The sequence below is a fragment of the Phragmites australis genome, chromosome 7, assembly GCF_958298935.1.
Source record: "Phragmites australis chromosome 7, lpPhrAust1.1, whole genome shotgun sequence".
In the NCBI taxonomy this organism is placed as follows: domain Eukaryota; kingdom Viridiplantae; phylum Streptophyta; class Magnoliopsida; order Poales; family Poaceae; genus Phragmites; species Phragmites australis.
The window spans coordinates 31,600,167-31,614,975 of record NC_084927.1 but is presented as its reverse complement, the minus strand read 5'-3'; the positions used below and the strand labels follow the sequence as shown (position 1 = coordinate 31,614,975).

General features: G+C 46.6%; 1 protein-coding gene across 1 annotated transcript; it reads left to right on the top strand.

Moving 5' to 3' along the window:
• The first annotated feature begins 424 nt into the window (after positions 1-424).
• Positions 425-1,589, top strand: LOC133925583 (uncharacterized). The gene is made up of 6 exons (XM_062371460.1): positions 425-632; positions 721-823; positions 973-1,103; positions 1,183-1,264; positions 1,377-1,509; positions 1,572-1,589. Exons 1-6 carry the CDS (start codon positions 500-502, stop codon positions 1,587-1,589), a joined length of 600 nt encoding a protein of 199 aa, XP_062227444.1. The 5' UTR covers positions 425-499.
• The last annotated feature ends 13,220 nt before the right edge of the window (positions 1,590-14,809 follow it).

The following is a 14,809-nucleotide window of genomic DNA, read 5'->3' as shown; positions in this document are numbered from 1 at the left end:
CCTCGGTTGCCTTATCTGGTTAGGAAGAGTGCCTTGCCAATAGATTTGGTGTTCCATTCTTCACAATACTTTTACCCTTGCCCTATAAATGCAGATGTCTTATTGCACCGCGTCCCTAAGCAGCCAAAAAAGCTTCAACCTCCAGACCTTGAAATCGACACTAAAACAATTTTGCAAACATGCAGCTTCTTGTTCCACATACATATGTGCGAGCACAATTCTTTACATGTCTTGCACACTATATTATCATATGACATATTCTACCTTGCAGACACATAATGCTTTCTAAATTTACACATACAGTTCTAGAATAACAGTTTGATAATTTACGACACTTACTTTCAATTTGACCCTGCAGGGAAATGCCATCTACGCCGAAATACCTAACTCTGAAATAGACAGTAAAAGTCCTTTGATACAAGAGGGTGGCATCTATATCATCAGCCGTTTTAGAGTATCAAAAGCCAAATCCTTTTACAAACCTGTTGATAGACCCTATATGCTAGAATTTACTTGCTACACAAAAATAACTCCAGCAAAAGATGTCCCAGAAACGTTCCCAGCATACATCTACAAACTTACACCTTTTGCTGACCTTCCAAGACACGCAGGCGAAAACAGGAACTTCCTAGGTTAATACCAGTGGTGCCTATAATTCAATAATCATGTACTCCCACCTCTCAAACAGGAACTTAACACATACTAATCTAACCACTGCAGATGTTCTTGGCATGATCACTGAAGTCTCCGACACACACTCGGTGCAGCTTCCAAATCAGCCAACGCCCACTTTAAACAGAGACATTGTCCTTAAAGATCTTAGGTAATCAACACATATTTACAATCTTATATACTAATATCTGTGATACAACATCAACCTGTGTTTTCGATTTTATATATTAATTCTTTTGACACTCCATCACAAATACAGCCAATACAGCTTTACACAAAACTAATTCTGTTTATCCACAGCAATGCTGAAATTAGATTGACTCTATGGGGCCGACGAGCTGCTGAATTTAGCATCGACAGCATTTACAATGAGGAACAAGCTAAGCCAGTTGTTGTCCTCATCGTTGGCAGCCTCATGAAAACCTATGCAGGTAACCATACCACTACACACAACAACAGCAACTCCTTCACTATGAAAAACCAACATTCCCATTTTGTTCGTTTCAACAGGTCAAGGATATTTGAGCGGCAATACCGCATGTCGCTGGTATTTCAATCCCACAATTCCTGAAGCTGAACAATTTTACACCGCGTAAGCACTACTAAAACTGCTCCATACCATTCCATGACAATCCTATGCCATTCTCTACTCTATTTTTCCTTAAAATATTACTGCATGTTTACTAACAAGTATCCATACACAGGCTTCACAATCAGCGCCTACCAATCAAGCATATCACTGCTGCCACACAACAAGCAACTCCACTGCGAACATCACTTCACGTCGAAGACAAATATCTCAGCGATTTACAAGCAATGGATCCATATGACTTCCCGGTATGCAATATTCAACCTATCATTGTAGCTACCCATTCACAGATTACTTCTTTCCACCACAGTTTTACACCTACCTCTAAATAACAAAGCATAATTAATCATTCCTCCATTATTACCTGCATCCCTTACCAATCACTCAATAAATCCAATGATAGGACGGTGGATATCGCTGCACTATTACTATCACCCGTCTAGTGCTAAACACAGCATGGTGGTTCCCATCATGTAATAGATGCAGCAGAGCCTGTGCACCAGATGCTGATGGTTACAGGTGCAACACATGTTCTTGCACAAGCTACCGTTTCAAGTAAGAATCACTCTCCCTTTCCTTACCATACAAACATATGTACACTGATTGATATTACTGATAAAAATCGACTTATCTAGATACAAGCTATGCTTCATTGCAAATGATGGAACTGCCGAAGCTGAGATGATAGCTTTTGGCGACGTTGCCCGGCGTATTGTAGGTAAACCTGTCCAACAAGTCCTGCGATCATCAAGATCTGCAAATAACACACCGCCAGACATCGCAGCTATAGTGTCTTTAAAATTCACTCTAGCAGTTACCTTAACAGAACAGAGCTACTACAACCCCCAAAAATCATACCAAGTGAACTCTGTTGTTACTGCTTATGGAAGGCAGCACGCACTCCCACACACAGGAGATGACCAGCAAAAACAGCCAGCAACTTCTCAAATCCCAATCCATTCACTCACATATCCAACATCGTCAAGCACCCACCCAACATCTCAAACACTAGACTATCCCATCAGTTCTTATGCTGCTCCACCTGATCCTACGGTACCATCTGAACCCAAGAGCACCGCACCATCACCGCAATCAGATATTGAGAAAGTGACTGCCAAGAACACGCCACCAGATGCCGTAAGAATGCACCCTTTTTTGTAGCCTATTACATAGCACATAAACACACACGCCACTTTTTGTTGTGATTACAAGCCAATAAATTAAATTCATTTTGCAGACCCCTCCCCCATCATTGGACCATGATGAGACACCATCGAAGAAATCTAAACTCATGTAACTGTCCATCACCATTACATATAAAATAAATATCCTTACTATTCTACTGCATAACATAACAAATGTTTATCCCTATAACATGCAGACATGATATTGGTTCATCTAAACATTCCGCTGCTCACAAAAGGCTATTCCAAGATACTGTAGACATTGCAAAGGCAAGCATACCTTCTCCTCACTGCTTAACCCCTCATATGCATTTAGTCACTCATCCTACTGACTCAACTTTGCACATATGCTTCTCTATTTAACTAGAACGACAATACTATCCGCAAAAGAAGCAAAAATGATTCTCCCGGATCAACAGCAGGCGCATCACTCCACTTGGCGACAGATCAGTACAGAATAAGCCTCCTCCAACCTTCCAATTTACATAACCTCTTTTGCAATCAGTCTTAGTATTGATATTGTCACATTATTGTCTATTCACACAGGACTGCTTTCCAGGAACCCACAAATGAAGCCACAAAAGCGCCCAATCTGAAACCTCCTCCTGCACACAAAAACAAATAACAAAGGTTGTTTCAATCATATACCACCTTTTTACTATCTATTTCCCCCAAAACCACAGCACAAACATACTAACAATTGCTTCCTCTTCTGCCCGCAGGCACCTAAAGCACTGAACAGAAACTAACTTTGGACCATTGCTTATCTTTTGCCAGTGAAAGTAACCTGATGCTCCCTTTTGTTTACAGCAACTTGCTTTTGCAGCTCTATTAGGCAACCTGTTAACTTGCCAACCAATACTAGATACACTATCAGTGCCCTTCCTGTACCATTATATGTACATATAAATCCTATTAGGATAGCAAAAATGCGGAAGAAGCTAACCATAGCAAACCGCTATCACTATGTCTTCCTGGAACTAGATACTATGGACAAAATAGCATTAGCCTCTTCTAATGATGGCCATGTATAATACACCAGTCTATATTCAAGCATCCACCGACATCTGCACACTAAAACAGCTTTTATGCTTTTAAACAACCAGTACACAAATATATTCAGCACTACTTCTAACACTGTTACTTACTAAATTCCTCTTACAGTATTTTGTACCTGAAAATCACTACTCTTATTGCTATGAGAAAAACAGTATTTCACTTTTGCCGTTGCCAACCTAGAGGTATTCTTCCTAACAGCTTCCTTACAACAATGGTAGCACATAAAAATACATATACTACTTTCGCACAGGATCTGTAGCTAGAATTTATATCAGCCACTATCTCGGATCTCTGTGCCCTTGCATGTACAATTTCTATGTCAAAATGCTTTTGCAATGACCCATTCACACTACATCAGCTTTTCTTTGCACATGAAAACTACATATACTAAGCCATCTTTTGTTTACAATCATTTGCCACCCAAATGATTCGGCTGTGATTCTCATTCTCATAACAGCAACACTTTGCATCATCTAATTACTCATTCATTTTGTTGACAAACTCCTCCCTCCAGCTTATACCTACCTGAACACCAACACATCTGGTATGCAAACTGATCACCTCATTCTATTGGGATCTTGAAATCTAAAATAGCTGCTGCATGTATTGTAGATTCTTTGCCTTATGACCACTCCCCATCTTCATTCTGCATTTACTTTTGTCACCGCTTACTCACTCAGCAAATTCCGCCACTGCTGAAACTATTTCCATCAGTTTTGCTAAATAACCACATAACAAAGGAAAAAAACCTAACAGTACATACTCTAAATCCTTTGACTCCCATTTATCTAATACTTCACTATAAAAAAATAGAACTGAGCAAAATATACCTTTATACTTCACAGCGCTGCTGTCACTCGCGCGCAAAGGCGCGCGCAAGACACTAGTAATTCATTAAAGCTGCCGTGCCGCACAATTGCAGGAAGTGTTGCACAATTCGCTTCTGGCAGTTGAGGACACACAAACACACCACATGTCTTAACGTCCGTAGGCAAACATTCTGACTACGTATTTGAGTAAAACACTTAAAAATGCCCCATGTTCGTATTGTAAATTTTCTCCATTGCTTTCGTAATTTCTTGTTTACGTAGATGGTTGATGCATTCCGTTAGATATATGGGCTTAGCCCAACTAAATTTCAAATAAATCTTAAAAAACCAACTAAATAGAGGTGAGGGTGTACCTTTTAGTTCTATCTTCTTAGCGAAGGTGAAGTAGGACCAATTTAAAAAGAATTACCTCTTTCACCCACTTAGCATATATAAATGAGAGAATTAGGAGAGCATATGTGCGCGCTCTCTTGCCTCACCGTGGCGAAGGGCGCATGCACACGACACCTGCGTGCATGGTTCGTCGAAATTGGATCAGTAGCTTGCGCATGTGCGACCTCTTTTGCAGTTTTATTCTTCTGCTGTGTGAGCAAACATGTATATGTGAAAATCGTGTCGGTTAATAATCTGATCATAGCACATAATCGAGTCCAATCATGGTGCATCTCAACCACATAATTCTCTATATATATCTGCCCAGCCGTCGCCACATATCATATACGTAATTAGGGTTTTACCTGTTTTTGTTTTGTTGCGCCGTCACACATAGTTTACTCCATCCAGTTGTGCCTGCGTGCATCGGCGAACGGAAAAGCAAGTTTCTAAAATCCGTCGCTCTTGGGATCCTACACTGGGAGAGGATGAATAAGGTTTTTAGGAAGCGCTCGTCGCGACTGCTCAGGATCTACTTACTCTACATTATCGCAATCTACTTTGTCTATTGCATCACCATCATGGAAGCTTCTATATCTCTCGCTGACGTCGGGTACTTACATTAGGATCTATTATATATTAGATATATTGCCGAAAGCTTGTCGGGCTTGTTGAGACTTTATCGGGGCTTGTCAGGTCTTGTCAGAATCTTTCTTGGAAAGATAGTCAGGTTAGTCGGTGCTCGACGGAGCTTATTGTTTGTATATGTTTCTATTCATGTTATATTTAGGAATTGAATGAAACTAAATTTGAAAGTGTTATTTTTTCAACACAACATTGAGACCTCTTCCCAATATGATTGGCTGAGCATCACGACAAGGAGGGAATAACATTTTTGGGATCAACACAACTGTGTCCTATTAATTTCGAGCATGCTCTGTCAATGTAAAACTTGAGTGCTCAATTTATTGAATTAGAAGATGACTGAAAATATAATGGAAACTGGACAGTTAAACAGTGTCCAATGAGTTGTGACAAGCTGCTTCTTTAACACCATTGTGTTAATCAGGATGGGCCTGTGTGATTTACGTCTTGTTCACATATCATGCGGGAGATATGCAGGAGTATAAATCGTTTATGATGATTAGTGCCATGATTATACCAAAAACAGACTGGCAAGCATAACTCAAAAATACTGACGATATATGATATTCCTTTTGCCTTTTGAAGTTCTTTGCAAAACTGTGCGACTGCATTTTGCTTTGATCCTTTCGTAGCCTATAAAACCAGAAATATGTGTTCTGAACTATCATCCAATAATTCGTACAGGATTTTCCTTCGTTTTTTTTTTAGAAAAGACCTGAAAAAAATAACCAGTGGAACTCTATAGAAGTGCCCTCTTCTGGCTCTTCAAAACTCTTTAAAATGATGAGCTATCCAATCCACCTCCAGAAAACCCCCACCCACGGGGCGGCTGGTTGCTACTTGAAGTTGCTTCTTGGGATCTGGCATCTATTTCACGGCGAAGGAATTCAAACTCCTTTTCTAGGGCATCCATCTTATGTAGCCATTGTTGGAGGCATGAAACTTCATTATGTCCATTATGTCGCCAACCATATCTCATAATTAAAGGGGGAATCTTTGGTGTAAACAAATTATTTGGTGTATATATGAAAACAGCAAATCTCATATGTCCGATCCTGATTTGAATGCAGCTCTTCCTCTCACCATCTCACTGGTCATTTTGCCAAGAACCCTGTGCGGTGAAAATTTTCATGCAGAAGGAAGAGCCGGTGGATGGTGCGAGGAAGATCCGGTGGGATGGTGGGAGGAAGAGCTGTCTTCAGATCTGAACCAGACGAACGGGATTTGATGTTTGTATATTTGCACCGAATGATTTGTTTGCACCGAAAATTTTCCGGAGGAGAGGAAAGGAGAAGGTGGTAGAGCAATGGTGAGCCCGTGGAAGGTGTCGGCGGGGAAGGGTGGCAATGACTACAAGATGGTGGACTAGTTCGGTTGTCAGTGCATCGATGCTGCACTCGGATCACGCGCCTCACGTCCTGTCGGGCTCTTGTTCACCCACCGGTGATGCCCCCAGAACCCTATTTTTTCAGTTTCTTTGTACTATAGGTGACTGAAATCGCAAAAAAGTTTAATCGATCAACTCCGGCGAGGGGAGCAAAGAAGCGCAGGGGCTGATGTTGAATGTTTTTAATAGTTCAGAGACTAAACATAGCTGATATCAATTTTAAACCAACAACACAACAGGTGGTTGTCCAAAAATAGACTTTTCCCTAGCAGAAATAGACGACATGACAAGCATCTAGATATCTCATAGCGCATCTGTTTACTGAAGAATCAATTTCATATTATATTTAGAGATTTGGAATTGGCTGGAACTTGGAACCCAGCAGAGTGCTCTGGGCTCGTGTCAATTGAATTGGAACATGAACTGGTCCAAATATTGGGCTTCAGAAGGAACAGAAGTTTTCGTCAAGCGGGGCCATAGAAAACCATTCGGTTGGCACTTGTTTGAATTTTAGCCCAATAAGGCGGCTACTTGAAGCCCGGGTCCGAATTGCATAGGCCATGACTTTAACGGCCCAGAAAGAAGTATATTAGCAACTCGATCTGAGTAAGTGCCGGTTTGGCAAAGCTCTTAAGTAGCTCTTTGAGTGAAATTAATGGAAGCTCTGTTAAATAATAGTTTTTAATTTTTAATTTTTAAGGTAATTTTATGGGAGTGATTCCCTGTTGGTGAAAGAAAATATTTTTCACAAACAAAGTACGGCGAGAGCTCACTTATAGGAGTGTCTCAAGCTTGAAGATGAAGTAGAGAGGAATACCCAATGCGGTGATAGTAAAAAAAATATGTTCTGACCTGATGGCTACAAGTCTGTTTATAGTGCCATTCAGGGTGTGGGTATACAATCATGCCCCTATCAGGATAATGATACACGTTTCTCTTATGCAATAGGGACCTAGGGCTGGTCGGGCAGCATGCTCTAGACCTAGCTAAAAATGCTATAACCCTATTTGGAGGATATTTTCTAACCATGACAGTAAGTGGTGGCAAGCTTGGTCGTCCATTGCGGTGTCGTATTTTCCAGCGTGTCAGGCCAGTCACCACTTGCTCCTAGAGTATCAAGGTGGCCACCACATGACCGACATTAAATGCCAGTCATCTCATGGCAAACATCATGTGGCCGACGGGCATGCTTCCGCTGATCTTTATTAGGGACTCTTCCTCCTTCCTCTAGCCTCCGGGAGTCTGCGACCTCCAAAGGTCAAGGGTCTCCGGGCCTTTGGGGGACTCCTAGGCTCGGGTCTTTGGGACTGTTCCGATGCTAGGGATCCGAAGGGGTCTTGAGCCAGAGTATCTTTGGGCTTAGACTGGCCGAACCAAGGGGCGTCAGGGGTCAGATAGCTTCCCTAGGCTCTGAGAGTTGGTGACCGGAGGAGGAGGCTCATAAGCTTCGGAGGCCTTGGTTGTCGTAGGGGGTTCAGGGCCCTAGGGATCCGGAGGAGTCCTTGATGGGGGCTTCTTACATTATCTATGGCTGGGGTATTTCCCCCAATAGCACCCCTTCATCCGCTGACCTCAAGGTCTGGAGGGGCGAACGGATGCAAAATTGCAAAAGAAACTAGCCCAAGCCCTGCCATCGAGTTAGGATATCCGAACAGCTTTTCACCCAGATTGACCTCTTAGCGATGGCCATGAGTGATGGCATCAAGGCTCAATGGAGAGGGTGTGGTCTGAAGCTTAGTGACAAGGCTGAAGACGGACCAAAGGGCTTCAAGGCTTGACAAAGACTATGCTCTGAAGTCCCACTGTGGTTTTTGAGGGGGAAGCTGATAGAGGGAGCTGAGGGAGGCACCTCGTGACCCCCCGCAGAGAGGCTTGACAGATGAGAGGTCGCCCGAAGCCTAGTAACAGTCACCGAAAGAGGGGTCGTTGGTGGCAATGTGCTCCGGAGCCTCAAGGTAGAAGCCGGAGGCGCAATTGACATCAGAGCTGAAGAGTGGCAAGGCTTGTTGGAGACGAAGTACATGGTGGTGTCGAGGGAGGAAGTCTATTACCCTCTCAGCATTGGCCATGGCATGGGTCGACGGAGATGACGAGCTCTGAAGCCTACACCGAGGCCGGAGGTGTAGCCAAAGTTAGAGCTGAAGATCAGCGAGGTTTGATAAAGATGATGGGCACCGAAGCCTAGCAAGGTGATCAGAATTGAAGTCGATGGTGATGCTGAGGGAGGAAGCCTATGAGCCCCTCAATGCTAGCTGTGGTGTGGGTCGATGGAGACGAGGAGCTCCGAAGCCTACGTGGAGGCCGGAGGCATAGCCAACATCGGAGCCAAAGACCAGCGAGGTTTTACGGAGATGACGAGCACCGAAGACTAGCAAGGTCATAGGAATTAAAGTCGACGTTGGCGCCGAGGGAGGAAGTCTGCGACCCCCTCAGCGCTGGCCGTGACATGGATCGATGGAGACGATGAGCTCCGAAGCCTACACCAAGGCCGGAGGCATAGTCGACATTGGAGCTGAAGACCGACGAGGTTTGACGGAGATGATAGGCTCTGAAGCCTATCAAGGTGATCGGAATTCAAGTCGATGACAGAGCTGAGGAAGAAAGTCTGTGACCCCCCTCAACGCTGGTTTGGCGGGGGTCCATGGAGATGATGAGCTCCGAAGTCTACGTCGAGGATGGAGGCGTAGCCAATGTCGGAGCCGAAGACCAATGAGGTTTGACGGAGATGACAGGTAGCAAAGCCTAGCAAGGTGATCAGAGATGGAGTTAACAGTGGTGCTGAGGGAGGAATTCTATGATCCCCTTAGCACAAGCCGTGGCGAGGTTTGACAGAGATGACGAGCTTCAGAGCCTAGCAAAGTGGTCAGAGACAAAGTCGACGGTGGCACTGAGGGAGGAAGTCTGCGACCCCCTCAGCGCTGGCCGCGGTGAGGGTCAACAGAGATGACGAGTTTCAAAGCCTACACCACGGCCAGAGGTGTAGTCAACGTTGGAGCTGAAGACTAGTGAGGTTTGATGAAGACGACAAGCTCTAAAGCCTAGCAAGGTGGTCGGAGATGAAGTCGATGATGGCGCTGAGGGAGGAAGTCTACGACCCCCATCAATGATAGTCGTGGTGTGGGTCAATGGAGATGACGAGCTCTGAAGCCTACGCTGAGGCTAGAGGTGTAGTCAACATCGAAGCCAAAGACCAATGGGGTTTGACGGTGACGACGAGCTTCGAAGCCTAGCATGATGGTCAGAGAAAAAGTCGATGGTGGTACTGAGGGAGGAGCGACCCCATAGCATGGGCCACGACGTGTGTCGACAAAGATGGTGACTTCCAAAGCCTAAGCCGAGGTCGGAGGCGTAGTCAACGTCAGAGCCGAAGATCAATGAAGTTTGACGGAAATGACGAGCTCGAAGCCTTGCAAGGTAGTCAGAGATGAAATTGACGATGTTGTTGAGGGAGGAAGTCTGTGACCCCCTTAGCGCTAGCCACGGTGAGGGTCGACGCAGATGACGAGCTCCAAAGCCTACGGTGAGGCCGGAGGTGTAGTCGGCGTTAGAGCCGAAGACCAGTGAGCTTTGAGGGGGACGACGGGCTCCGAAGCCTCTAGGTAGTCCGAGCATGCTCTCTAACGGTGAGTCTTCTCACCATTTGAATTGTCATAGTGGGGATTGTGTGTGGAGGCGAGATATTCTCCTATTTTTCTGGCACGAGTAAATGATGACGCCAGGCAATGGCAGTGCATCTGATGGGGTAACACGTCAGTTTCTTTGTGGTATTGTGCCAACAGCCCTTGCATACGCCAAAAGAGGCTTGAGCAATAAACATGACGAGACGTTTATGCAAAAAAAAAAACCAGAGCATTAACATGGGATGCTGCCACATGTGCAGTTTGGACTATGGCATGGCCATGGGCCCCCAGAGCAGTAACTAGGAAAGCCGTGAAATGACACCCATGGCGATTCTGCTTCCATCCTGTGGCACATGTTAATGGCCGGCCAGGCTATATAAGCAGGGGTTCACTTAGCTAGCCATTCACTATTGCCTTTGTAGGGTAAGGAGGCGATCCTCCTTGGTTGATCACGGCATTTTCTTTCTCTTCATCGTCGGAGATGTCGATGATCTCGAGTGATCTGGTAGGGGCTGGGCCACCCCTGATGTCGACGCTGGTTCCGCCAGCCGTGGCACCATCGGGGCAGGCAACCTAAAGGGCCCTTATCCCAATTTGGAGTTGGCGCCAGGCTACGTGATCTTGCCCTCACTGATAGGGCTACTGCCTGTTGCTCCATCTCGATCCCCAACCTTCATGGTTTTTCCTACCGAGATCGTCGATATCTTCAATGATGAGGAGGAGATCGACTAGGATCTCCTGGAGAAGGAGATTGACGAGGAGGATAAGGTAGAAGAGAAGGAGAAGGAGGTGTCCAAGGTAGAGAAGACCAAGTAGGAGGGAGAGGAGGCCGAGGAGGAGTCCTCCTGCTCCTCTTCATCCCGTGACAGCTCTGGGGCCGGCTACTGCATTAGTTTCCGCAGTGGTAGGCCGCACATGAAGCGCATGCATCGCTTTTAGGACCTTGCGGTTTCCTTCCCTATTCTTTTTTGGTGTTTTTTCTCTCGAGTAGTCTGGAGTACCTGGAACTCAGAGAGGCATGTGCGCATCTTTTGCATGTGAAATTATTAATATACTATCATCCTTAGATCTGTTTGCTATTTCATGATTAATTTGTAGTGCTTTTTTTCTTAATCGAAGTGTCAGGCGATCCTCCGAGCAAACCGGGTTTGATCCGGAAGAACATCTTCCTTGATCCTCAGATTTAGGAAAAGAAGTGTCATGATGGGGCCAGACGTGTTCTCTAGCACCTAGGCTCCAGAAACTTCCCTTTTCCTGGCTCACGCACCTTACGGTTGTTTACGGACGGAGTGTGCGATTATAGGTGCGCTCTTAGTGTCTTAGGTGCGACTAGGGCGACAAAAACTCACACAGGTTTGGACCTCGAGTCGACCGAGGTAGGGACCTTTGGAGGATTCAAGCCTCAACCCTTATGGTAGAATTTTTAGACTTTTACACCTATGGTGGAAGTTGCAAGCACTTATGCTTATGGTGGAGGCGTAGACGACAGCGGAGCTGAGGGACGGCGAAGTTCAGCGAAGGAAGGGCCATTCGGTGCGGTGCGATGGTGGCCACAAGTGAAGTTAAAGGCAAGGCCGTGGGAGGAAGTCAGCTACCCCCTCAGCACTGGCCACAGCGAGGATCAACGGAGGCAGGGCTATCGGGGCCCCACGTCGGTAGATGCAGTAAGGCTTGACGGAGGCAAGGCTGGCCGAAGCGTCGTAGCATGGCCAGAGGCGGAGTCGATGGCGAGACTAAGGGGGGTTCCACTACCCCCTCAACATGTAGTCACGGTGATGCTCGACAGAGATGAGGCCGTCCGGAGTGTCGTGATGAAGCCGGAGGCAAAGTTGATGGCGAGGCTAAGGGGGACAGTCCACTACCCCCTCAGCGATATACGCGGTGAGGCTCTACAGAGGCAGGACCGGCTAGGGCATCATGGTGTGGCCTGAGGCAGAGTCAATGCCAAGGTTGAGCGGGGGGGTCTGTTACCCCCATCAGCGGTATACATGGCGAGGCTCTACGGAGGCAGGATCGCCCAGTGCCCCCCGTGACGGTAGTCGAAGATGGAGTCGAGGGCGAGGCCAAGGGAGACAGTCTGTGGCCCCTTCAGCGGTTAGTTGCGGTGAGGCTCGACAGAGTTAGGGCCGTCTAGAGCCCTGCAGCGATGGCCAAAGCTAGCATATTCCGACTCCCACTCAAACTTCTTGTTATCTTAGCCCCTGCCTTGTTCCTGTAATTGTCTTAAAAATAATGCATTTTGATAGAGTTAGAAAATTTCTACCTCCTACACAGGATCGTCGAAGCCTTTTGACTCAGAGACTCCCCAGCCTCCCTCGCGCTTTTCGGCTACGAGCAAGCGGAGGGCGTGTCTTGCATCTTATGCACACTACATAGTGTGCATCACGCGAAGCATCATTCCCCTAACCCGCTCACGTCTTTTGATTGCGAGCGGGCGGAGAGCGTGTTTTATCAGCGCCATTGGCGTGGCTTTAGCCATGGCAGGGAAGCATCTAAGGTGATTATGCCTCGTGTATGTATATGCATATGTATGTATGCATGGAATGAGGTAATTTTAGGGATAATCGATAAGTTGATTCACGATGCTACCGAGGCAATGCTTTTGAGGTGCGGAGGGTTTTGATACCTCGAGGCGACCGATGCTATGCTTTCGAGGTGCAAAGGTTTTGATTGCTGTGCACTATGTGGCACAATTTGAGCAAAGATATAACTTAAGTTTTGTATGTATTGTTATGGGTGAACAGCTAACTGCAATAGGGAATGTCACTAGCTCGGATGACTATTCTCATCATACGCCAAATTGAGGCTTTTATATGGCTATGTAAAGGTCGAAAGTAGATGGCAAGGCTGAAATGGAGAGGTCTACAGTGGGGCATACCTTGGCCTAAACTGGGCCTTTATAGCAAGGCCGGAGGCTTGGAAGCCTCCGCAACTATCGAGGCGGTGGAGGGACAGACACCTCCCACGTGGGTTGTCTGCTGAAGGGGAAGGCTACTTGAACCTATGGGGCAACCGAAGCTTGTCTGCCAAGGCCCAACAGGCCTTCACCAAAGGGGCCCTGCCTGGGCCTTCGGAGCGGCCAGAGACCTGGGCGAGGCCTCCCATGTCACGTTTGATGTTTGACGATGCTGGATGCAACTATTTAGAGCATTAGTGAGGGGGATGATTCGCCCCATGATGTTTTTTGGAGGCAGAAGTCGCAAGGGCTCAAGCCTGGTTGCCCCTACACGACTGCCCCCACATGTGTAGTTCACCGATGCCATTTCAAGGGGCCATCGGTGATTCTTCACCGCTTGTGTGCTGCACCTTTGGTGGCGTAGTTTGAGTCGACAGAGCTAGTCGAGGGGCTCAGTGGCCTACTCCAGGCCTACGATCAGTTCCTTTCCCTACTGTGTGTGCCGCCTACCTCTCGATGTACCCTTGCTGGAATGTTACCAGTGTTTGGTAGTCCTCGGTATTATGGGCACGTCCAACCCTATGTAGAGTGCACCAGTGCCCCTCCGTTGGCAATTGACCTTGGGCGCGTCGTCGTTCAGGGGAGGAGACTTAGCACCCCCGACCGTGCCGCCTACATCGTTGGTGAGATTTGCGCACTTCGGACCCCATGGCCTCCTCGGTGCCCCTTTTCGCCGAGGGAGGCCAAGGAGGTTGCCGAACGAACAAGCTTTTAGAGGACAATGGTTCTACGAAAGTGTCCTAGATGTCGTCACAAAAGTCATCTTAGGGCTGGGTCCAAGCACAACTGCCCCTAGGTTTTAGCGCCCAGAACCATCAGAGGGTGGCCTACACAGCCGTGGCCTCAGCCGTAGCCCCTTGTGGTACAACAAGCTCTTCGCTGTATTGCTGCTGAAAAGCCTCCGAGACAACTCTGCCCCCTATGCCAACCACCGCCGTGGTTGTGATCGGTTCAGCGGTAGCCACGGGCCCCCGTTCCACCTATCTGTGGAACTGGTGGTGGCACATTGAGTGCTTGGCTACGACTACTGCGCCGACCTTCACACAAGTGTGATAGTAGAGCTAGTCGTCTGGGCTAGTGCCCAGGTGGCCTCCTTCTCTGATGACATCCTACCTCTCCTAGTACTTATATATTCCTCCCCACGGATGACGTAACTGTTGGTGAAAGAAAATGTCTTCCACAAATAAAGTGCGACAAAGGCTCACTTACAGGAGTGCCTCAAGCTTGTAGAAGAAGTAGAGAGAAAATAAATACCCAATACGGTGATAGTAAAAATCTGTGTCCTAGCCTGATGCCTATATGTCTATATTTATAATGACATTCAGAGTATGAGTACACAATCACGCCACTACCAAGATAAATACATGTTTCCCCTATGTAATAGGGACCTAGGGGCGACCGGGCAACATGGCCTAGGCCTTGGTAAAATTACTATAACCCTACTTGGAGGATATTTTTTAACCATGGCAGGAAGAAGTGGCAACCTTAGTCACCC

Bases quoted from the DNA above. Each gene is read 5' to 3' on its own strand.
- LOC133925583 (XM_062371460.1), top strand. From the start codon at position 500: ATGCTAGAATTTACTTGCTACACAAAAATAACTCCAGCAAAAGATGTC. The intron at 633-720 runs GTTAATACCAGT...TAACCACTGCAG, and splicing joins CGAAAACAGGAACTTCCTAG to ATGTTCTTGGCATGATCACT. The intron at 1,104-1,182 runs GTAACCATACCA...TCGTTTCAACAG, and splicing joins CCTCATGAAAACCTATGCAG to GTCAAGGATATTTGAGCGGC.